Source organism: Styela clava, chromosome 3 (genome assembly GCF_964204865.1).
Source record: "Styela clava chromosome 3, kaStyClav1.hap1.2, whole genome shotgun sequence".
In the NCBI taxonomy this organism is placed as follows: Eukaryota; Metazoa; Chordata; class Ascidiacea; order Stolidobranchia; family Styelidae; genus Styela; species Styela clava.
In genome coordinates this window covers 18,406,365-18,430,224 of record NC_135252.1, presented here as the reverse complement: position 1 = coordinate 18,430,224, position 23,860 = coordinate 18,406,365, and the positions used below count along the sequence as shown (strand labels likewise).

Genomic DNA, 23,860 nt, shown 5'->3' with positions numbered 1-23,860 from the left:
ATTCTATTACTTTTCAAAATACTGATTTGGCTAATTTTGTAACTGCTCTAAAAAGAAGCAACAACAGCTTTGATAGAATTTGTCAACAAAATAGCCTCGAAATATGGCAAAGAGGAGGAATTAAAAAATGACATTATTTATAAGCTGCAACGCAGCCAGGATTTTTAAGAGGAGGAGGGGGGGGGGTATAATCGGAAATTACCGATTACTAAAATGAAAGAATACTATTCTGAAATAACACAAAATCCGTGATAAAATGCCAGCTATAAATAAGGTCGTATTTTTGCGATCTTGGGATTTATCAAACTTGATTTGTTCTTTTGCACTCGAGATTATTTTTAAGCAAGATATCGCCGTTTAAAAAAATCATAGGGTCTGGGCAAATTACGATTGATAAAAATTTATTTTATTGCATGCGGCTCCACCAGTAGTTTCAGAGTGAAGAAAGGCACAGCGCACGCACAATTGACTGTGTTTCGATTTCGCAGTTACAGGTACTACGATGAATAACCAAAGAAAACCTAACATAACACCAAATTTTGCGATTTACAATGCCTATAAAAGCGTTTTTAATCTGACGTGAGTCTGCTGAAACCAAAATTATAGTGTGATATTCAATTTTAGGTTTTAATATTTTAGAATGTCGTTTTTCAATCAGGAAATTTGAGCTGCGGAATTACCTTTTTATTAATTATTATTTTTAGCATCTCGTCGTCGATGATTATAATATGGTAACATGTTTTTCACATTGAACTCATAATTCTCCACGAGAACAAAAAAGCAATTATCGTCGTCAGTGTGGAACAATACATGTATATGCCCAAGGAAATTTTTGTTTTAGGAAGAATAAACACCGGCGTAAAGATGTAAAAGAACACGCCATGCTGACGAAAGCAATTGACAATTGTAACAAAATGCAATCGCGCACGTTATTAGCGGCTATACCCGGCTAAGTCTTCCGAAAGTGTCAAAAAAGAAAAGATTCGACCCCTAATTTATTAATATATTTGTCAAGTGTCAAATTTACAGCTTTAATATATATAATTTAACATTGAAACTTAGATTTATTTATTACTTGTATTAACCATTTAAATTATGTAAAGTGCTTTTAACTTACTCAGGAAGATTAATCGGAAAGTAACAATTTTAACATTTCTTTTGGGGCTCCGTGAATAATAGCCAACCTTTTCAAGGGCTCCGCAACACCAAAAGTTTGAGAACCCCTGGTCTAACTAACCAAAACTGAATACATCAATAATTATTGCAAACGAAGTTTAAATAGTATTCAGTCTCACAAAATAAAGATACAGAAGAGGCTGATTCGAATCTCTCGAAAACCGAACTTGCACTAAGAAAATTGCTGAAAATTAGTCAATCTTCTTTTGAAGATAGTATGGATGATTCAAAATAAAAACAAACTTTAGTTGTGACGCTATCCATGTATGCGAGGGTGATATCCATACCACACCATGTCCATAATTCTGTATTCATAGCGATTGATAGTATTCGAAACTTCCATTTCGTGAGAACTCAATATTGATTAAATTTAAAAAAAACGAATTTTAATTTAATCGGGAAAAGCAATTATTCTTCATTTATACATATTGTTTCATAAATGACCAATTAGGACAGATGAAGTGTTTTTTTTACTAAAATCTACAATCTACATCTTCAAACCACCCATGTATCTATGTATCTAACCTACGTATCCATCGTTCATGGTAATTTCTGAACAATTTGTGCGAGCTGAAACTAAGCTCTCAATTGGCAGTAATCAATCTGTGTGTTCACGTATGTTTAAGTTTAAATTAACAGTCTCAAATGTGTCACGTTTTTTTATTCATATCCTCTGTCTAAGTCATGATTATTTTTCAACATATCTATCTTTCAGACAGTGGCGTATCTGAGGTGTGGCAGCCATGGCTCGTGCCAGGGGTAAAAAACGGTGTAAAGTTTTATTCTAAAATGTTTTGATAAAATATTTTCAAATTGGTAATAATTTAAACTCGTATTCTACTTAAATAATAACGTACAAGTATCTCATTTCATTATAACAGTCACTATGAATTGTCAACCAAATATCAAGATGGGCGCATTTTCAAATTTTGCCATGGCCGTAATTTTCCGTAGATACACCACTGCATTCAGTCACTAGCGTTTATTCACGTTCAGTTATGTTGATTATGTCAATCAGCCTCATCCGTAACTTTATAAATGACAGGAGTCACGATTATGATACTTCGTGAAGCGTTCACTGTGCAAAGGGAGTAGACTCCAGTACGAATCTCGAAAAGCATTGTCGCTGTCTCTGACGCAATAATAAAAATGAATGTATATTTTATTCCCAAGTTTACTGTGTTCAAATGTGTTATCTAGAACGTCATTTGTTTTGTCTTTTTAATTGCCGTTTCCAGCAACTGAGCACCAATACATATTGGTCGAGACTTTTGGCAGATAATTTTTTCAAAATTTCTATACTAAATAAACTATACTATTAATACTTTATTTTTTAAAAGATCATTCAAAACAAAATCCAAATAGCCTAAAATTTGAAGACATTCAAAAATTGAATTGACGCATATTGTGATCATAGCTTTTTTTGTAGCTCCCATAGTATGTGAACCAAGATGGCGGACACCGGAACGTAGTATGTGTACCAGGTTAGGGTTGGACCATAATTTTATTCCAATTTTCCTTATTTTAGTTCTATTACGAGTTCGGGGACTAGCCACGTGACTCCCATAGTATTTGTACCTGAAATTTTGGCCTAATCTGGTGCACATACTACGTTCCGGTGTCCTCCATCTTGGTTCCCATACTACATGAGTAACCCTTTTCTATAATATTAAGCGCTGATAAAATAGCAATTGAATTCAATAGTTGATTACGAATCCAAATTGTATTTGCATGGAAGGTATTAAAAATAGGTATTTATGCAGATATGTATTACCATCGTGGTCATGGATCTCACAGTCCGTGCCCACGATTACGACTGTAAGTGTGGGCGCTTAATTCTCTAATCTGATCTATTTGTTTAATCACTGAATTACTTTGCCTGTTTCCATTTGTATGCAATTTATTAGAAGGCGTATGCATGTATAATTGTGAACGAATTCGTTTATTGAAACAGCTAAGTCCTAAAACACAGAACACTGTACTAGAGCTGTGACGCAATCCAATTCATCTATTACTCAATAACAAACTAACTCGTTATTTTGTTATTATCGCGACGACTGTTTTTTGAAAAAAAAACTCTCTCACTTCATTTGTACACGATGATTTTGTATTATGATTCATGAAATAAAATACAACGACAAAGACAAAAATAAAATTCAGCAATTGCGAAGTAACTTAATTAAAATGAATACCAGATTGGAAATAATAAAATAATGAATGATTCAATAAATGCTTTCACATAAACCCACTATCGTGTTTAATATTGTACTATTCATGTTCCAAGCAAAAAACGAAAATATCTTGGATTTCAATTCCGTCAGGCTGCATCGATTCGGCAACTTTGTTTTTTATATTTGAACAAATATTTCAAAATGACCAAGGAACTGACTAGGCATTACGGGAAACGGAAGTATTTACTGTAAAAATCATCGCTTATATAAGCATTTCATTGATGGTTCTGTTATTTGGAAGAACTTAGATTTTGCAAATATATTTGATACTCATGTAGTGAACCAAGACGGAAGACACCAGGACGTAGTTTGTTTAACAGGTTAGGGTTAGGCCATGATTTCAGGTACAAATACTACAGGAGTCATTTGGCTAGTCCCCGAACTCGTAATAGAACTAAAATAAGGGAAATTAGAATAAAATGATGTCCTAACCTGGTAAACCTACTACGTTCCGGTGTATGCCATCTTGGTGTACATACTACGAGAGCGCCATATATTTATAATAAAACGGTGGTAATCAATCAATCAATAAAGCATCATTTATTTGACAACACAATATAAATACATTACGAGAAATATGGCAAATATAAAGCAAACAAAAAAAGACTGACTTCAATTGTGTGACAGGAGTCGCGAGGAACGTCGAAAGGTCTTCAAGCAGCGACACCTACAACGCTGATCCAGATTAATGACTAAATTTAATTATTGCAGATGCTTCTAATTATTAATTATTATATATGATTTCCAAGACATAAGAAAACGGGTCGCCAATGCCATTATACCATTTTGGAAAAAAAAAATCACCAAATCGCTTTTGTAAGAAAAAATACTATACGTATGCCAGGATATCTGCTCTCCAATTTGACAGAAGTATTGTTATTTCACAAATGATGTTATTCGCTATGAAAGTTCCCTCGTTTTTTCGCAATTTTGACTACACGTAATTGTAGTAGCACATGAAGCGTTAATGTATTTTTGGGGTAAGAATGGCACTGTCGTATTAAATTTTGGAGTTACCCCCAAATTTTCATCAGTACAAATCGAAACATTCTCCACGAATAAATTCCAATCTCATTGCAATCCTGCCATTCCATGCCTGTGGATAGATTCTGATGTATCGACATGTTATTTGAGTCGGAAATATGTTCGTAACCTTTGTGTCGCCATCTTCATTCGCATTGAATATCTGAACGAAAAAATGTGTCAATTTGATTTTGTTAATCTAGTTATCAAAGTCTTCATATAATGAAGCAAAAACTTTAATAATACAGATATTTTTGTTTTATCTTACTATCATTTATACCACAATTAAAACAATTATCCTGCCCCCCTGAGCAAAGCTTGGTTAGAAATATTTCGAACTCAACAAAATATTTAGAAGTTCAAAGAGTAAACAATATCGTGGCGCATTGCACGCTAATAGTGCATTACTATGGCGTAGTGCTTCATACCAAACAAGCCCCAATAGCTCACCTTGACAGCGCCATTTTCAGTAACCGGCTCAAACATATCTGTTGAATTTGCGATTTCTACTTTGTACGATGTTACCCATTGGCTGCAACATGCTGGGCGTCCTTGAGAAACAACTCCGGCTACAGATTTTTTGACACCAAAATCAACTTGGAACCATTCGTCAATTAGACCTAAAAATAATATTAAAATGTTTTCGGAATTTTTTTGTTGCAGCGGAATATTTTTTAAATATAGATAACAATTTGAACGCATGATTTATTTATTTCTAGACCAAACAGATGAAAATACATTCGGAAAATGTTATTGTTATCTTTCATTCTTTTGCAAATGAATATTCTATGATTCCCGTCTTGCAATTAACTCGTCTCCTATTTTTTTTTTAACAAATGAAAAATGAATGAAAATACACTTCATTCGCGCATCGCGGGCATATCTATCGTTTAAACGGACACTACTCAATCTTATTTTGGAAACCGGCTTGTTTCTTGTTTGTCGTCGGGAGTATACACGATGAGCAATCAATAAATTTACTCTTATCTATGTGAAAATGTACATTGAAACTCTAGTATTTGTTACTCACCTGCTACAGCATGCCAAACGCCATATGAATGATCCGCCGTTTCGTCCAACCTTCCATGTCTCCCATTGTATTCTCTAGTATGTTCAGACGACACGCTGATGGCGGAGTCGGGTATAGCACGTGATTTCATGCCCATCGCACAAACATTGACTGTTAACAAATGAAAACTATTATTTCGCGCTTCACGAGTTTCATACCAAGAAGCATATAAGCTCTCAATCGTTTACAGCCATTTCGCTACAAGACGAAAAATTTGACGCCCAATTTTTTTTTTTTTCATGAACTTTGGCTATTTGGAATTCACTACACTCTAGGGCTGGGCATTTTGAATCTTACAGTAAATTATTCGAATCGGTTCAGAGCAAAATTTCGAATCGCCGCCATCTTTTTTTTTCACCAATGGTCGAGTGAAGTTCTCAATTTTTTTTTTATTGAAGCCATATTTTTTCAATGTAATTCTGACATATGACTCTTTTCTGTAGTGAGTTATTAATGAAAATGTGTTTTTTATTGTGTGTGACCGCTCAGCAATCTGCCTGAGTGATGTATTGTATGCTTTCAGTGATTTATATGTCTTGAGGACCTAATACAATAAGAAAGTTACATACAATTTTATTCGAAAAAAATATTCGACTCGATTGTGAATTCATCAGGTATTCGAGAATTGCCCAGCCTTACTACCCGCTAGCTCCTGTCCTGGTCGTTTTAACATGGACTTCTTCAAGTCTCGTTCCAATCGGTGTTTTTTAACGCGCTATTCTACACTCTCTACATTCTCTTGGCACTTTAGTGACTCGTAACTTCGGTCAGAGATCAACATCGCTTTTGTTTATGTGAGTGCTCGTGACGTTGATTTAAGAAAATTTTCTTTGAAATGAACCTTTATATTTCTCCACTTACTACGATTGCTTGGTATACTTGAAGACAGGATTTTCAGAGCAACTGAAAAATAAAACTAAGTAAATATATCATGACTTATGTAAACAAAAATTTGGAAGCAAAAAAATGAAAAACACAGATATATCAACAAATATCAGAAAAAATGACTGTAATGTAATGTATGTGAATTGAATACTAGGTGACTCATAATTAATAATTCTAAAAATGAATAAATCTAAACGAGCTGTGTAATATTGTGATTTCTTATTATAAATCTCTTGCTTTTAACACCAACGTTCTGTTCACAATCTTTAACGAAAATACCTTCAATCCGTTTTACTTTTTCTTCTAGCTCTCTTGGCGAACCAGCCGCACCAGTATCGCCCTTTAATCCTATTAAACCTCTTGGCCCCTCTGGCCCTCGTTTGCCAGGGATTCCTTGACACGTGCTTCTGTCACACGATGTTTGCCTGTCGGACATTAACGCAGAGCAAAACTCAAAAACATTGGGAATGTCGCAAGATATTTCAAAGGCAATAGCGGAGACAATAGCGAGAGTTAAAATAAACTTCATATTTAAACTTTATAACAACAGTAAGCTACAGCTAATACCAAACGAAATTGAAAACTGGGTGCAACGGAAATATATACAGACGTTCGAGCATAAAACATTGGCCTGAAAAGACATTTTTGAACGCGTGGTTCCAAAAAAAAAACTTATTTTCTTGAATTACATTTATTTTGATATATAGCAGCTCGCTCTAATACACGGTGTTGAAGCCTATTCGCTTCACTAAAATTGGATAGAAAAAACACTCCCCGAGTCGGATAAAATTTCAGAAACACATCCTAAAGAGCGGGAACTTCTTGTAACGTGAGAATGTTGAAGCAGGTAGCTGCAATGATGTATAATGTTCCAGTCTTGTGCAATGTCGCGTGATCTGTATTTGTAAATTCGCAAAAAATTGAAAATGCATAAGGAGATGAATACCGGATGGTTTGCCAATGAAGAGCAATGGGGAATTCCACATTTTTAGGGGGGAATAATTATTGCTTTTTGTAAAAGTTCAAATCAAGTGTCAAGAATTAAAAAGATTTTTGTTTTGTCTCAATCTTATGTACTGGATATTTTGCCCTAAAATATATTTCATTCGCTTTGTAAGCGCAATATATTCTCGTAAAGACATTCATTGAGGTAATTTAAGTATCAAACTTCCTAATACAATACAGCAAATAATAATCAAAATTATTCCGGACTTGTTTGGTTTTATTATGCATTGATGAAAGTTCAATTTAAAAAAATCTGCTAGGCAAATCTGTCAAATATGGCAAATAAATTAAACCAGGTGCACGATATGAATTGAAAAAAAAAAAAACGAAATACAATTATGTACATGTTATGTCTTACATCGATTAGAAAAAAAATCGGTTCTCCTGAAGTATGCGTACCAAGATGGCGTACACCGGAACGTAGTATGTGTACAGGTTTTACCCATAATGTTAGGTACAATTACTAGTCCCCGAACTCGTAATAGAACTAAAATAAGGAAAATTGGAATCAAATTATGGCCTGGACCTAACCTGGTACACTTACTACGTTCCGGTGTTCGTCATCTTGGTACGCATACTTCATGAGTATCAAAATTTTAAACAAAATAAATGCGTACTTTTTCCTTACTCCAGTATTAATATTAAAGTTTCATTAAATCAAATTATCGCTTAGGAAGAAGCTAAAAATCAAATGGATTGAAGAACTCGGATAATGCAACTTTCTATGACATGGCAAAATGACAGAACAAAGAATGTTACAGGACATATTAGATTATAGAGGTTGAAACACGTTAAAGATGGGGATAAATTTTATTTGAACGGATAACGTGAACACCCATTCCATTGGTCGCACACATAACTGTTTTTGCTAAATTAAAACGTTTAAGGAATATAAACGAGTAAAAAAACCTGGTTGAAATTCGTACCATAATAAATGGCACTCGATCGTTTGATGATCAGAGAACACTTGTTTCGTCTAAATAAATGAAATCCTACTAAACTTTAATATTAAAAAATAAACTTTATTATTTTCTAAATAAATTAGAATTGAAGTATTTTTGCTTGTTTTGATTTTAATTCTAGTAGTTCCCTCAAACTGATAATCTTCGTGGTGTCAGATAAGTAGACAAAATACAAGTAGTATTCGATTATCGTGAAATATTTTGAGTTTATAAAATTTGCCATTTTACAAACAATTGCAACGCTGATTGGAGAGTTTCCATTTAACATTTTTGTAAGGCTTCGCTGGATTTTGAGGACATGGGTTCATCGTTTATAAATGGGGGAACGGAACCCTTTTTTGAAAAATTGCGGACGAGGTAAACTTGGTCACGCAATTACCATGCAGTCCACGCGTGTCATAGCTTTAAAGTGTCATGAATGAACTTTTTCTTTTGTCATAGTCTCTGAGAAAAATATTTTGCCTGAATACGCTATTCATTTCGATGCATACATTCTTGCTCCCAGACACGGTATTGTAACTTAATTGTCCGAGTAAAATTAAATTAAAATTTTTAGTTTCAAAAACCTCGGAAGTGGGAAACTTTTTGTGACGTAAGAATGTTATCATGTTGAAGCAGCTAGCTGCAATGATGTATTAGGTTTCAGTCTCATGCAATGTTTTTTGGTATTTTTTTTGTAAACTCGCAAAACTATGAATATACAGAAAGAGATCAATATCCGATGGTTTTTATCAGTAGAAAGTAACATGAGACACCGTATTTTCGTAAAATGATTCAATCGTCAATGAATAATTATTGTTTCTTGTCGAAGTTTAGTTCATGCGTTATGAATTAAATAGATCCATGTTTCATGAAAAGTCTCATTTTTATTTACTTATCGATTTTAATCGGTAAGTATGTTGATAGGTATTTGTCTGTTTGTCTGTTAGATGCAGGCGATATCTCACGAAAGCAAGCTTGAATCTGCTCCAGATTTTGCATTCGCATTCATCATATGTCGTACCAGAAGCCTATTGATTTTGGATGAATTATGTAATACAATTAGCGAGTTATTAATTAATTAGTAATGGGACACAAGGTGTCACTATGAAGTAAGAGCGCTGTTTTGGGGGATCCCCTAACTTTCGAAAAATAAGTCTTCAGTCTCTGACCGATATTCTCGTGTACTGTTTAATATGCCTAAAATAATTACTTTTTGTAATGAAATTTTGTGAAGATTTTGTAAACCTACTCGGCGTATTATTATTGGACACGAAATGAACATATGGATCGTTTTGGTATTATGTTGTTGTTGTTGGATGTATTCTTTTTCACGTTGTTGTTATTGTTGTGAAAAAATCGCGTTTCTTTTTACCTAGCGGATTGCTTTGAATTTTTAGTGGTCAAAGATTTGTCACTGCTTTTTTACTTTTATTTATTTCAAAATTTTCTGTCGACTCTATGGAATTCGTTTTTCATTAAGAATTTTTGTGCAATGACGTAATCGGAATTAAAAAATTGTGCATCATGTGGCGGTTCCGCATTCTCAATCGTTACTTTAGTATCTGGTGGTCACTGGTCATTCGAAGTCAGAAAGTGTACGGTTCCGGTACTATGAGAGATTAGATCAGGGTGGTCCAAACACATGTGGCCCGCGGATTCATTATCTGTGACCCGCGTCGCATTCGGAGAGTAATGAAAAAATAGCACTCCGTGTTGTTTCGTAATAAAATTAATCAGAAAAATCTTTCGACATATTGTTACATCACTAATGTCACTGAATTGACTAGTGTTATGGCTAGCTGAGGCCACTAGCGAAGTTGAATAATGTGCTCGGCAGTCTAAAGTGTTATCTGGCTTTTCTATCTTTTTGGTCGGGAATATATGCTAACAATATATGCATCAGAGAAAACTAAAAATCGAATGCGGATTCTATTAGCCTGGGATGGCTATGTCTGATAACTATGTGTTTGCATAATAAAAGGGTTTGTTTTGCATTGCACTGTTTACCTATTTTTGGCACTATTGTGGCCCGTAAACAATGCAAAAATGATTTTGTGGCCCGCGGAGCCGGCAACCTTGGACCACCCTGGATTAGATAATTGTACTATTCTTGTTTTGCTATTCGTGTTCATATATTTGACCATTGCTCTCTTGCTTTTTCTGGTGGTTTAATGTTCGTCCATGTGAGAGAAAAAGGGATGGCGAGCGTGTTTCTAACACCTAGCCCGATGCGCCACATCGCCGAGCTAGGTAACTTTCTAAGAAATAATCCATCTTATTGTAAATTGGCGTATGTCATAGGTGCTTCTATACTTCCGATTTTAATTATCACGTTTCATTTTCACATTCACAATACAACGGATTTCCTCTCAATATTTGTTGGCATTTTTTAACTTTTCTCTCTCCGGGATAAATGCAGATTAGTACCTTTTTTATCTTCATATTTCATGATATTCTAAAAGCCTAATCACCTCCAATACTTTTAATTTACACAATTAATGACTTTGCTTCAAGTTACCTACATTATAATAATGACTGTATTTAAGCATTGTTTCTTACTTAGAAGCGTTTGAAATAAAATGAATTTTTTAAATCTGTATTCTAGAAAAATATTTTATATATCGCAAAAGGGTTAGTATCATTTTTAATCACAATGAAATATAGAAAACCATAGAATAATATACTAAGAAAAATATTGCCAAACATTTCACTCATATATATCTTCAGTAATAAGGTTTAGACAATTAATTTTCTTTAAAACATTTCGATGCGTAATTAATATTCATATATCCAAGTAAATTGGAATTTTTTTTTAAAGTTGAATATTGAAAAAGTGTCTTTTTCCTTTCAAACTCATTTATTCCCAATGTTCAAATGTGGACTCCTAAAAACTGAGAGACATCGCAAGCAAATATTAAAATCAAAAAAAGATTTCAATGACCATTCTACAAATGCCAAGTTGTTGATTTCACTAAAGTTTGATATATATGGCGGATGTTGACGCTGAATTGTGGGCGCTCCGGAAGTATGTGTACCAATATGGAGGTAAACAATTTTGTTCGCCTATTTAATATCAAGTTGTGTAAACGGACTGAAACTGATGGGCACGGGGTATATTCACTTGGCTAACACAGACAGTCCCCGAACTCGTAACGAACTAAAATACGAAAAATCGAAATAAATTATTGCCTAACCCCAACCTGGTACACATACTACGGGAGTACCGAATTGTGATTTTTGTTATAGGTCAACAACTTGTTACAAACAGGGAAACGTGTTGAATTTGAATAGCTTGCTTTCTTGTAGCTAAACTGATCTAGTGAAAGAAGCTTTCAAGTGAGCATAATGATAATATGCACCATTGAGACATAGTAGGCTATAGAATACAATGAAGAACTCAAGTTTGAAATGTGTTTTTAATGTGTCGGAGATCTACTGGCAGTTCCAAATGGCGACGGGCAGTTTCGCAGTGTCGGTGTGTTTCGTCTGAATCCGAATCTACCGTTGTAACTGTTCATTGGTTTAATTTCGGAAAGAAATTGATCGTGCCCATCTACGAATTCCCGTGAATATCCTGAAATTGAGAATAGTTTCACTTTACGATGCAAATCTATAGACAAAGATATGTTTTCACTGAAATCAGGATTGCTAAACTCGTGGTTCCTTCTAGGTTTTGCGTCCGCGATGATCGCGGTAGCCAAAAGTCAACGGATCACCAGAAGGACAGTATTTTGCTGGAACAACTGGAATTTATAATGCTACTAATTTGTAATGCTACTTGTAATGCTAATAGGCTTCGGACAGTAGTTTTTTGGGCTGATAATATCAGACGAATCTTAAAACATCAGAGAACATAAAAAGTGTGGTACTCCCGTAGTGTGTGTACCATGTTAGTGTTAGACCATAATTTCATTCCGGTTTTCCTTATTTAGGTTTTATTACGAGTCTGGGGATTGTCTGTTTCAGCCAAGTGAATATACCCCCTGCCCAAAGGTTCCAGTTCCTTCACAGATTTCTAAGTAAAGTAGGCGAACAAAATTAGTTACCTCAATATTGGTACACACACATCTGGAGCGCCACAAATTTTATCAAAAAATACTTTTAAAATTAGACACACCTGCACCAGATCTGTTTCTTTTTTGAATATAAATATGTCCATCTCCGATGTAATGAAATCTATCAACTGCTTTACCTTGTAACGACTGACTTCGTTCTCGAACCTAAAAGTGAATGGAGATTGAAAACATCCCAACCACCTTTCAACGACTCTGTAATCCATGAAATGTGTTTATATTTTTCGTTTCGTTTTTCGACCGTGTTTTGAGCAAAATGCGTGAAATGATAGGAGGACATTTTTTATGGAAGAGTTTTATTCCGCCATGCTTGTTCGACGATCTTTTCGACAAACTCGATTCTCAACTCAGACAGCTAATGACTTATCGTACCGGCGACATTTGTGTCTATATATTTGCACTGCTCTTTCGTTATTCTACAAATTGATGAAATGTTAAAGTTTTAACAAGTAATGAACACATCATCACACTAAAATAGAATAAACTCTTCGTCTAGTCTAGACTGCAGTGCTTCCTGCCTTAATGAAACCACATTCGATGAAATCAAAGTCATACTATCTTACTACAATTATTCGAGCGTTTCACTTCGTACCGATACACAACACATAATTTGCTGTGAATCACTGGTCTAAGTCAAATACAATTTAACAAGTAACCTACTCACCTGTCCGGTATTTTTCAATGTTTTGTTTACACCTTTAAATCTAAAATAATTCCCAACATGTCGATCAAAATGCGAGTTATACGGCGGAATCGCTGGTCCAAGTTTCGGCTGAACTCGCGCATAATCGTCCTGTAAATGCAATAGTCAAAAATTACTATGATTTAATAAGGTCAAAAAATGAATATAATCTTTAACCATGAATCTTTAAACATCAGGTGTTTTTATAAATGAAACCCAGTTTTTAATTCATAGCCTACTGGAAAAGGGGCAACTCACTTTCTTTCACTACGTCCAGAACTCTAATTAGCATATCCTATACACAATATAGAAGGGGTAATGGATCATCCATTTGATAAAACAAATAAAAACAAACCCCTCAGGATTCACGTATTGGCCAGCTCTCCTGGAGTTTATTTAAGACGAGACACAATTTATTGTTTTATTTATTCAATTCGATGGCCTGTTTCGGATTACCTGACCGCCGACTTGAAATACAGCATTGCCTTTTTACACCAACACTTAAAAATCGATGCACCTATTTTAAACCTCCTGAATCATAGCAATACTGTAGCATAATGGTTCCCAGCCTTTTTTGCAAGCGATCCAATTTTTTTTAAATAATTTTTTTAAAATCTCGCGACTCGACTTATGCTCAAATGCTAAACGGCATGTAGTACTTTCATGCCCGCAAAATTAAATTATTAATACGAAACTATTGTTTTTCCCAAAACATTTATTTAACCAGAACTTTATTCAAAGTTAGTTTGCCATTAGCCATGAGACTTCACTTAAGTAAAATAAACGCTGCCAAAATTTTACGCAGTGATATTTCCCACTTCCACGTATTAATTATATTGTGCAACAGTAAAAATAAACAGTAAAATCTCCTAGAAAATGTAATCGACAACTTTCAGAATTTTGTTAAAAAACAAGCGACCCAGAAAATATTTTAGACGACCCAGTTTTGGGTCGCGACCCATAGGTTGAAAAACACTGCTCTAGCATTTATATCATACCTGTATGTTGCTCAACGCAATTCCATCTAAAATAAATCCTTTTTCTTTTGCCAGCCTTTGTGCTTTAGTTTGCAACGGTGCAACTGTCTTAGGTCTTCGAAGCTTTTTCGGTATTGGAGAATCTGTTCTCGTTGCCCCCTTCATAACACAAGAAGTAAGATGTACACTATAATATTAATGCTTAATTTAATGTAAAGTGTTGTTATTTCAATTCTAAATACGGTACTCCCGTAGTATGTGTACAAGGTTAGGGTTTGGGCCTAAATATTATTCTGATTTTCCTTATTTTAGTTCTACTACAAGTTTGGGGACTGTCTGTGTTAGCCACGAGAATATACCCTGCCCATAGGTTTCAGTCTCTTTACACAACCTGATGTAAAGTAGGCGAATAAAATTAGTTTTCTCCATATTGGTACACACACTTCTGAGTTGTTTCAATTTTATTTCTGAAAAATTATGTAATACGGCCAGTGTAGCAATTAAGATTTTTTTAAGAATTTCAAATTCTATTTTGTATCGAATGTATTTCATTTCAGAAAACCATGACGCATATATAGCTCTAAAAACAAGAACGTGTTCGATGACCATCGCGACATTTCAAGAACGGGTTCGTACAAATGAATCCCACTGCGGAGTACGGACGGCCATTGCTTATTATCTTGCCACACAATGAATATATATTAGGTATTTACGACTGTTGAAATCCATTTAACATCTCAAGAAGAAGAGATGAACGTGATACCATATGGAATAAAAAATTAGGTATACTTCCATACTGTTCCGAATAAAGCTTTATAATGCATCGATAGATTTCAGTCACAATTATTTATTCTGAATGTTATCTTATTTGTGAGCAATTATAAATAAATAAAGGCTGTTTTTGCTCGCATTAATTTTCTTTCGAAAAAGTTGGAATCAAAATAAAGAGTTCCTGACAGTCAATGACATAGTTGTCTTCTTGCTTTACATCTTCATACGTTCGGAAAACACATCTAAGCCACGAAACGTTTCAGTGATCGTTTATACTGCCAAATAAGTTCTTCAACATTGTGTACAAAGAATGCTAATGCTAATATACTTCTGCTAGACGCCACGACCAACACTTTAAGTTAATTAAACTGTTACAATAATTTAACCACGCAATACTGAGTCTTTTGTCTACACATTAAGTAGGATTAGTTACTCAAATACTTGGGGCAGGTGAGCAGGTGAAGTACGGATGTCAACAGTAATCGAAGTGAAGTTATAAAGTAGCCTGATTTGCGTTTACATAATATAGAAGGGGTAATTCCAACAAAACACTCAGTGAGGAAATAACAGTTGATGATTTTGAGAAATACACATGAAAAATGGCGGTCCAGAAGTGTGTGTACCAATATGGGGCAGGGGGTATCTTCACTTGGCTAACACAGACAGTCCCCGAACTCGTAATAGAACTAAAATGAAAAAAATTGGAATAAAATTATGGCCTAACCCTAACCTGGTACACAACATACTTCGGGACTACCTGAAAACTTATTGCCCAGCAAATGATGAATAATCGAAGGTAAATTTTAAAATTAAAATATAAAACAACAGAAACAAACAGCAAACTTGACAAAACTTGTATGGGAAAGATTGGGCATTGCATTATAGAAGCATTGTCTACTACCTATATATATTGGATTGGAATGACAAAGCTACCAATAGTTCACATTCATTTTTTATGCAGATTCTAGAACTTTTACGGCACTCAATGCTTTAATTATGGGATGCGTTTTGAAAGTTTGTCAATTTTGAAAGAGTGTTAAGAATAGGAAATGTATATTGGTCGCTCATAACAACAAGGTCGCTCATAATAACAATAAATTTTTCGTTTCCGGCAGAAATTATTGTATTTATTATTATAATTATTGTAACTATACCGCTTATATATAGCTATGCTATAAGCCTGCTTTACTTATCTAAACAAGATTTTGAATTCACTATTTCGAAACATGAAAACAGTTATAAATTCCCTGATATAGTGCACTATTCAATGACAATGAAAACATCCCTTATCTATAATTTATAATGGAGTAGAAAGTATTTACAATTCTCACTAAGCTAATTCCTTGTTTATTCGCGCTATCAGTCATCATTTCACCGTTTGTGTCGGTAGAAGAAACAAAGTTATTTCAAGCGTACAAAAGGGCTTTTCTTTACTTTTCAAAATTGTGGAATATTGAAGTAGCACCGATGTATTCTGTGCTGATAATTTTAGTTCCTATGTAAAACGACCTATCCGGCTTCTATGTCATCGTACTAATAAACTGTGCGCATAAAAGAGGATAAATTAGAGAATAAAATTTTAATACGTTCAGGTCTAGGACACTAAAAGCGCACTAACGAATCTTTTATACGACGGTTGTTCAGGCCTTTCACTCTGATATCTAACGATTTGTACGATTTTGCCCAGAACAAGCGGCAACTGATATTTAACAATTGTACGATCTGTACACGAGTACTCTAACCGCTAGGCCCCCGCGTCGCCCTAATTGAATTAGATACTATTAAGTAAGGATACTAACTATGATCACTTTCAAGTATTCGATTTTTATCCGATTCCTAAATTTTCGATTCCGATTCTCGATTCCGAATCTTGATTCCTCGACATACAATTTCCGAGAAAACATACACATCTGAGCAATATCATATGAAATCAAACAAGAGAGCGATGTTCAAATATATGGACGGACAAGAAGGCCAAAACTATGGTAGTATGGGTATTCAATCTGTCACCGGAGACTAAATCGCGAAATATATATACCGTATATAATAGTGAAATTTGCGACGTCGTAGCAACTCGACATAGCAGTAAAGCAGTTTGTACGCATATATGTGGAGGAATTTCCACAAAACGTTACGCATTGTTTGCAATCCAAGTTTTAACGTCGAGAATCGATTCCAATGCATGGAATCGACGACACCTTGATTTTTCGTTTTTTAGTGCACAAAGAGATCGTATATGATATATATTCGTCAACACCCTAGCGATAAATTATACACTATGATATGAATATTTCAAAACAAGCAAAATTGGAAAATAGACGCTCCTGACTTTATATAAGTTCTGCAGACAGCTTCGGACCCGATAAATTGAAATTGCTAAATTCTACATTTGGTGGATTAAATTTAAATTTAAATTAGGTCTGATCTAGCTTACCGTGCGTAAATGATATGCTAATCGCACAAAATCGCGAGCTTCGTCTGTATCTGGTATATTTTCTTCTGTCATTAGAACTGGAATCTGCTCTTGATCTGCAGAAGCCGACTGGGGAGATCGTGGAGAACTGGCTGGTCGATGTATGAAGATTGCTCTGAAGATTTAAAATTTGTTTCAAATTGTGCTTGCTATGGTTACATGGGTAATTCTAGAATATTCACATAGTGAAGACGTAATGTGTCGACCAGTCAGTATTTTACCTAGACTTTTAGGTACTCAGGTAGTGTGTGTACCAGGTTAGGGTTAGACCATAATTTTATTCCGTGATTATATCCCCTACCCATAGGTTTCAGTCCTTTACTTTACACAACTTGATGTAAAATAGGCGAACAAAATTAGTTACCTCCATATTGGTACACGCACTTCTGGAGCGCCGACTTTTGAGTTCTGGGGTTATCAATATAACCAGAACTTCTCTACGACTTAAAGTGAGGCAACCTGGGCAAGTATATACTATCAAACGATCTATAAATTCACTAACATTTTGCTGTGATTCATTCTACTTATGGCTGCATTGCAAATATAGTTTAAGATGTTGAAATTATAAATTCGATGTTCAAGTACTAAATTGTATGGGTCATTGGAAGTCACAGAAGTGACACGATGTATTATTCCAAGACCGAAAAATAGTTTAACACTGGGAATACTTTTTTCCTGTTTTAAAATTTTCGTATTTTTCAGATTATAACACATTGTGATAAAAGTGCAGTCGAAGATTTTATAATTAAAATGATGTTTTCAGCATACGTGTATACTTTTTAATATTTTACTTCAAATTCGATTGCAAATTTCACATTCATTAGCCAAATTCGATGTCAAAAAAAGCTATTTCTCAGTTTATGTCCATTCGCCTTCAAATTATTCATTTTAGCCTCACTTGCTGAGCAAAACTTCATTTCAACTGATGATATTATTTACCTTCCTGCTTTTGTAGGCTTAGTTGGATATGACAGAAGAAGAGGTCTTCTTGGACCATGAAAAGCAATATTTTTGTTCGGGTCTGACATCATTGTTTGATGAGTACCTTTCATCGTTTTCTAAAACACGAAAAAAGTGTTTTGAACCGCCGAAAACAAATTATTCGAACCTTACAAAATTTGGTACATGTAATTGTACAGATAGAATTATTAGTTACGATGGTAATATGGACTTCCACTCAAAAAAGGCAAAAACATAGCGAGGCCCCGGCACCGTGGCTTTATATCTTTTAACTTGTTCTTAAATTCAAGCTATTATACTAAATATGCCTACTTATGCAATTTTGTAGTATACACAGATTATTTTAAAGTAAATTTATGGGAGCATAATCCTTGCTGCTAGAAACATGAACCATGACGTCACGTTTCCTGGTAGCATGACTTATATAGCTATAAAACAGTTGATTTCCCTGTTGTGTAAATTACAAATTATGACATCATATTATAGCATCACAGTTTTCCACTTTTAATCGCACCCCCGTGATAAAAGAAAATACTGTGTACGTCCCAGAATATATCATTACATATATATGATACAAAGCAAGCACTTACTCTGAGAGCTTCCAGGGTTAAGGGAGACAACACATATGTTTGTTGATGTCTGTCTAATCTAGAATCATAGCTTGGATATGAATCTGGTTCGTATGGACTTCTTGCTGTCCTACGTGGGCTCCGAGGAGACCTCGATCGTCGTGGCGAAGATTTTGTTGGCATGCTGTAAAGAATAGGGTATTAGCTTCTATATTAAAGCACCATGTGCACAATTGTTTTTAGCCTTTCTGTACTAATTGTAGTTTTTTGATTGATTAAGTTTTAACTATTTAATTCATATGAGTGATGATTATTTGATGAAAAAACCACTCTACTTTCGGAGACAAGAATGCAGTGCAAACTATAACAAAACCGCAACCGATTTTTCCTGTACTCCTGATATTTTAGGAAATATATCCGGAATCAAGTCGGTATTCAGGAAGAAAGCGGACCCAATTCTGAGCAGGAAATGTTATTAATTTGGATGTTCTTCATAAATTATTATTCGATTAGGCCAATGTTAAAAATTTTACCAATTTAATTTTTGGGTTTAAACTGAGCATTGACACAGGAAAAACGATGCTCCTGAAGTATGCGTACCAAGATGGTGGACACCGGAACGTATAGTATGTGTACCAGGTTAAGGTTAGGCCACACTTTTAGGTACAAATACTACGGGAGTCACTTGGATAGTCCCCGAACTAGGAACAAAACTTGAATAAAAAAAATTGAATAAAATTATAGCCCAACCTTAACCTGGTACACATATTACGTTCCGGTGTCTGCCATCTTGGTACGCATACTTCAGGAGCATCGTTTTTCCTGTGTCAATGCTCAGTTTAAACCCAAAAATTAAATTGGTAAAATTTTTAACATTGGCCTAATCGATAAATACTCTTCTTTTTGTACAACAGCTTAATTCATAAATAAACATTTCCGTACACACCTTGTTTCTGTCGTTCCCGCGGTAGCTTTCGCAGAAGCTTCTTCAAGATTTGGAGTTTTTCTTCGGTGTTTCGGTAATTCCAACTTCGGCCTTCGAGGAGATTTATGAAAGTCTACAAGCTTCACCAAGAACGTACCATACTGATCTGTATCGCGATTTTGTCCTTTCTTGCCTCCTCTTAAAAACGGCTTCGGTCGGTTCCTACCGTATTGTTCAGACTTCGGTGCCACAACTGCAGCCATAATGAATAGGTGTTTATATACACAACTTTATCAGATAAGAAAATTTCGTAAGGCCATACATATGTTTGTCTGTGTGTGTCAAATAAAAGATTGCGTCAACCTGATAACAGTATTGAAATATTCGATATATGTTTCATGTACAACGATGACCAACAAAAAACGAGCATGATTATCATTCAAGATAAATGTCTTAAATCCTTGTTTCAACTTGGAAATTCCTAATCTATATTAAATCCCACGCTTATTCTTGGGAGGCCGTGGGATACTAGGAAATGTTTTAATACGCAAAGATTGCAATTAAAACTACATGTATTTCAATAAATCTAACTCTATGTCAACCTGTTGACATTATCGAAATATTCACATTTATTACTGGATGGAACGCTATATTTCTAGTACAATGTCGATACAATTTGAGCACGATCATAATTCAATAAATATTTTAACTCCTGGCTTCAAAAGGGAACATAATGAACTGTATTGTATTAAAACTTCGGCTTCTTCTTGACAAGCCGTAGAGCTTTAGGAAATTTTGTTAAAGTTTGACCAAAGCACAACGATTGCAATTAACGAAGTACTACTACACGTAATTGAGTTAGGAAAAATTGGCAAGTTACTGAAAAGCTGAATTTTGATTTGTCATATCGCGGGTACCTCATATTCGCTTTGTCTGCGAGTTCTGAACAATTTCTATATTTTAAAAAGAAACACATCGATAATCTATTTAACGCATTGCAAAGGATTAATTTTAGAATCGAACTGAGCGAAATGGTTACAGACTAAGAATGAACAATCGTCATTCATTTCAAATAGGAAGCACTTTACAAAAATGCATTATATGACTGGTAACATGTAAATAATTTCGTCCTTGACTGGAATAATCAACTTTTTACGCGAGCAAAATCAGTCAGTGCTAAATTCAATATATGGTTTTAATTTACTAGTAAAAGCGTGTGGAATCTCTGATTGTTTGTGATTGCAACAATTATGTAGGTTAAACAAGTTATATATATTTTGCCTCAGCCTCAGCCAACATGTGGTTTGATGAAAGTCGGTACATTGTGAAACAAAACGGCGCATGTTATTCGATAGTTGTCATTTTCTTTTGACAGATTGTAAGGTGTTGACATTATAAATAACAGAGTATATTGTTACTCTTCACTCCCAGAACGAATGAGTTATTGGGACGAAAGGAGAGAAACATGCCAACGAAGGAATTTCGGAACTTTAACGTTTATAATCTATCGTTTTACGTCCCAAAAGATTTATTATTACAAGATAATATTCATTTCTGGCGGTCGTTTGTGTGAACTGTTTTACTTTTTATTTTTTTCATAAAATTTATAATAAAGTAAATTGCAATATGAATCCTGAATATATATAATTTATGAAGAACATCCAAATTAATAACATTTCCTGCTCAGAATTGGGTCCGCTTTCTTCCTGAATACCGACTTAGTTCCGGATATATTTCCTGAAATATCGATTGATGTCCAAGAATACTTTGGACACTGTTGTCCATTACTAATTTTTTGATATGTTTTCTTTGACTCTGTTTTTCTCAAGTTAGGTTAGAATGACTTGGTCAGGCGATTGTGCCAATTCTCCCGGTATTGTCACCCCAACCGTTATTACGTCTCGAATAGGGGTCTAAACTTTTACCCACTTAAACTCACGCCACGATCGAAGAAAACGATTTACCGCCCATTTGACACGATCTAGCCAATTTGTTTGTGCGATAGGGATGCGTCGAATGTTGATTGCAATTAGAAACCCTTGTTTGTGATGCGAATATGAAATATTCGGTAATCCCGTTAACCCGTAATATATGTACTAGGGTAAGCCATAATTGTATTCCGATGTTCCGTATTTTAGTTCTATTACAAGTTCCGGGACTGTCTGTGTTAGCCAAGTGAATATACCCTGTCCCTAGCATAGGCTTCCGTCCCGTTACACAACTTAATGAAAATAGGCGAACAACTTTAGTTACCTTCATATTGGTACACATACTTCAGGAGCGCCAAAACTTTTACGTTCTGCTATTATATACCGAACAATTTCTAATCAAAATGACGAATTTCTTTTCAATTCAACCTAGTTCAATTTCGCGTTAATTTATCTCAAGCATAAATCTATCACTATATTTCGTCTAAGTTTGTATAGTCTTACAAGAAAACATCGCTCGTTATACACGCTGTGTTTTATAACAAATTTACTCATGCAAATTTAATATAATCGAGAACATTTCACGAGGCATTTTACTGGATAGACAAATTAGTCTATTAATTAGTTCATGTACATATTTATTTGTAAAAACACCAGTTTTTGTAGGGAATTTTGTTAACCTGAAAAATGGGCGCTCCAGAAGTATGTGCACCTAGATGGCGGACACCGGAACGTCGTATGTGTACCAGGTGAGGGTTAGACCATAATTTTATTTCAATTTTTCTATTTTAGTTCTATTACGAGTTCCGTGACTAGCCAAGTGACTCCCGTAGTATTTGTGCCTAAACTTATGGCCTAACCCTAACCTGGTACACATACGACGTTCCGGTGTTCGCCATAATCAAATTTAAACAGAAAAAGCCAAAGAGGTTTCTGATATCCGATGTTTAGAAAAATACAACGAGACGAGATATAAAATGTTTTGGAGTGAAAAAAAAGCCGAAAACACGAGCATGCGAGTAACAACTAATCTTCCGACATTTCAAAAATATTGTTATTCTGATGACAACATGACATGGTTTCAAAATGCATTTTCTTTAGCTTTTTCAAAGTAATAACAATTGCAACACAAATATATCCAGAGCATAAATATAATTTATATACCTCAACCTTACTCTAATAATATATATACCCATTTCATGCGAAAAGCTGCAAACGAGCAGGAACAATGCTTATAATTTTAAATTACCCTTAATATCTTTATCTTTAAAACTAGAAAACTTTCTGCTTAAAATCCGCCTCCATCATATGTTTTAAAAGTAATACTAATCGGTATAAGATGGTTTACGGTTTGGATTAAATGATCGTCTTTATCCAGGATATTTGTCTTCGGAAAAATGTCATTGTTCGACGATGATAAAGAATTGTCAAAATCCATGTTTTTTTCAAACCATAAACAGAACCAACGCTTTAAATCATCACTTGATCTCTTTTTTCGTCGAGAGAAGCGGCCTTTAACCTTACTAGAAGGAAGCACATCAATATCGCCTTCGAACAGGTGTGATAATTCTGGAATCCATAGAAGATTATTTATCAACATTAGGCGCCCCAGAAGTGTATGTACCAATATGGAGTTAACTAATTTTGTTCGCCTACTTAGCATGAAGTTATGTAAAGGGACTGAAACCTATGGGCAGGGGTATATTCACTTTTCTAACACAGACAGTCCCCGAACTCGTAATGGAAGAAAAATTGGAATAAAATTATGGCCTAACCCTAACATGATACACACACTACGGGAGTACTCAACACTATACCTTCTTTTGCGCATAAAGATGAGAAGTCTATGATTGGGTAAATATTATATAAATGAAATACATACAAGGCGTGCAAATCGGGCATATAAATTTTGCTTTTTTTTTTTATTGGACGCGAGGTGTCCATATCAAACATTTTGCTATATCAATGTTGTTGGGGCGACTTTTCAGGTGGTAGAAATCGCATTTTTCATATGTTATGGGCCGGTCAATTTCAAACATTTGTACCTAAAGATGAAAGTAGCCGCCAGAAGACTATTACTATTTTAATGTTTTTCAAATCATCACGGAGTCCAATATTTTTCTCATAATTTCGCTGTTAAAATTTATTTTATTTACACGTCAAGTATTA

The 23,860-nt window shown here is 34.7% G+C and overlaps 2 protein-coding genes across 2 annotated transcripts; both read right to left on the bottom strand.

Annotated features, from left to right (window-relative positions):
- Nucleotides 1–3,271: 3,271 nt before the first annotated feature.
- On the bottom strand, nucleotides 3,272–7,251 carry LOC144420860 (lactadherin-like). Its single transcript, XM_078110584.1, has 5 exons — nucleotides 6,664–7,251; nucleotides 6,361–6,402; nucleotides 5,461–5,610; nucleotides 4,881–5,050; nucleotides 3,272–4,593 (listed from the first exon to the last, which is right to left on the bottom strand). The coding sequence occupies exons 1-5, from the start codon at nucleotides 6,911–6,913 to the stop codon at nucleotides 4,438–4,440; spliced, it is 768 nt and encodes a 255-aa protein (XP_077966710.1). The 5' UTR covers nucleotides 6,914–7,251; the 3' UTR covers nucleotides 3,272–4,437.
- A 3,596-nt stretch (nucleotides 7,252–10,847) lies between these two features.
- Nucleotides 10,848–20,082, bottom strand: LOC120343323 (uncharacterized). The gene is made up of 8 exons (XM_039412463.2): nucleotides 19,785–20,082; nucleotides 18,860–19,022; nucleotides 18,249–18,367; nucleotides 17,271–17,424; nucleotides 14,087–14,224; nucleotides 13,071–13,199; nucleotides 12,451–12,553; nucleotides 10,848–11,907 (listed from the first exon to the last, which is right to left on the bottom strand). Exons 1-8 carry the CDS (start codon nucleotides 20,024–20,026, stop codon nucleotides 11,750–11,752), a joined length of 1,206 nt encoding a protein of 401 aa, XP_039268397.2. The 5' UTR covers nucleotides 20,027–20,082; the 3' UTR covers nucleotides 10,848–11,749.
- Between the last annotated feature and the right edge of the window lie 3,778 nt (nucleotides 20,083–23,860).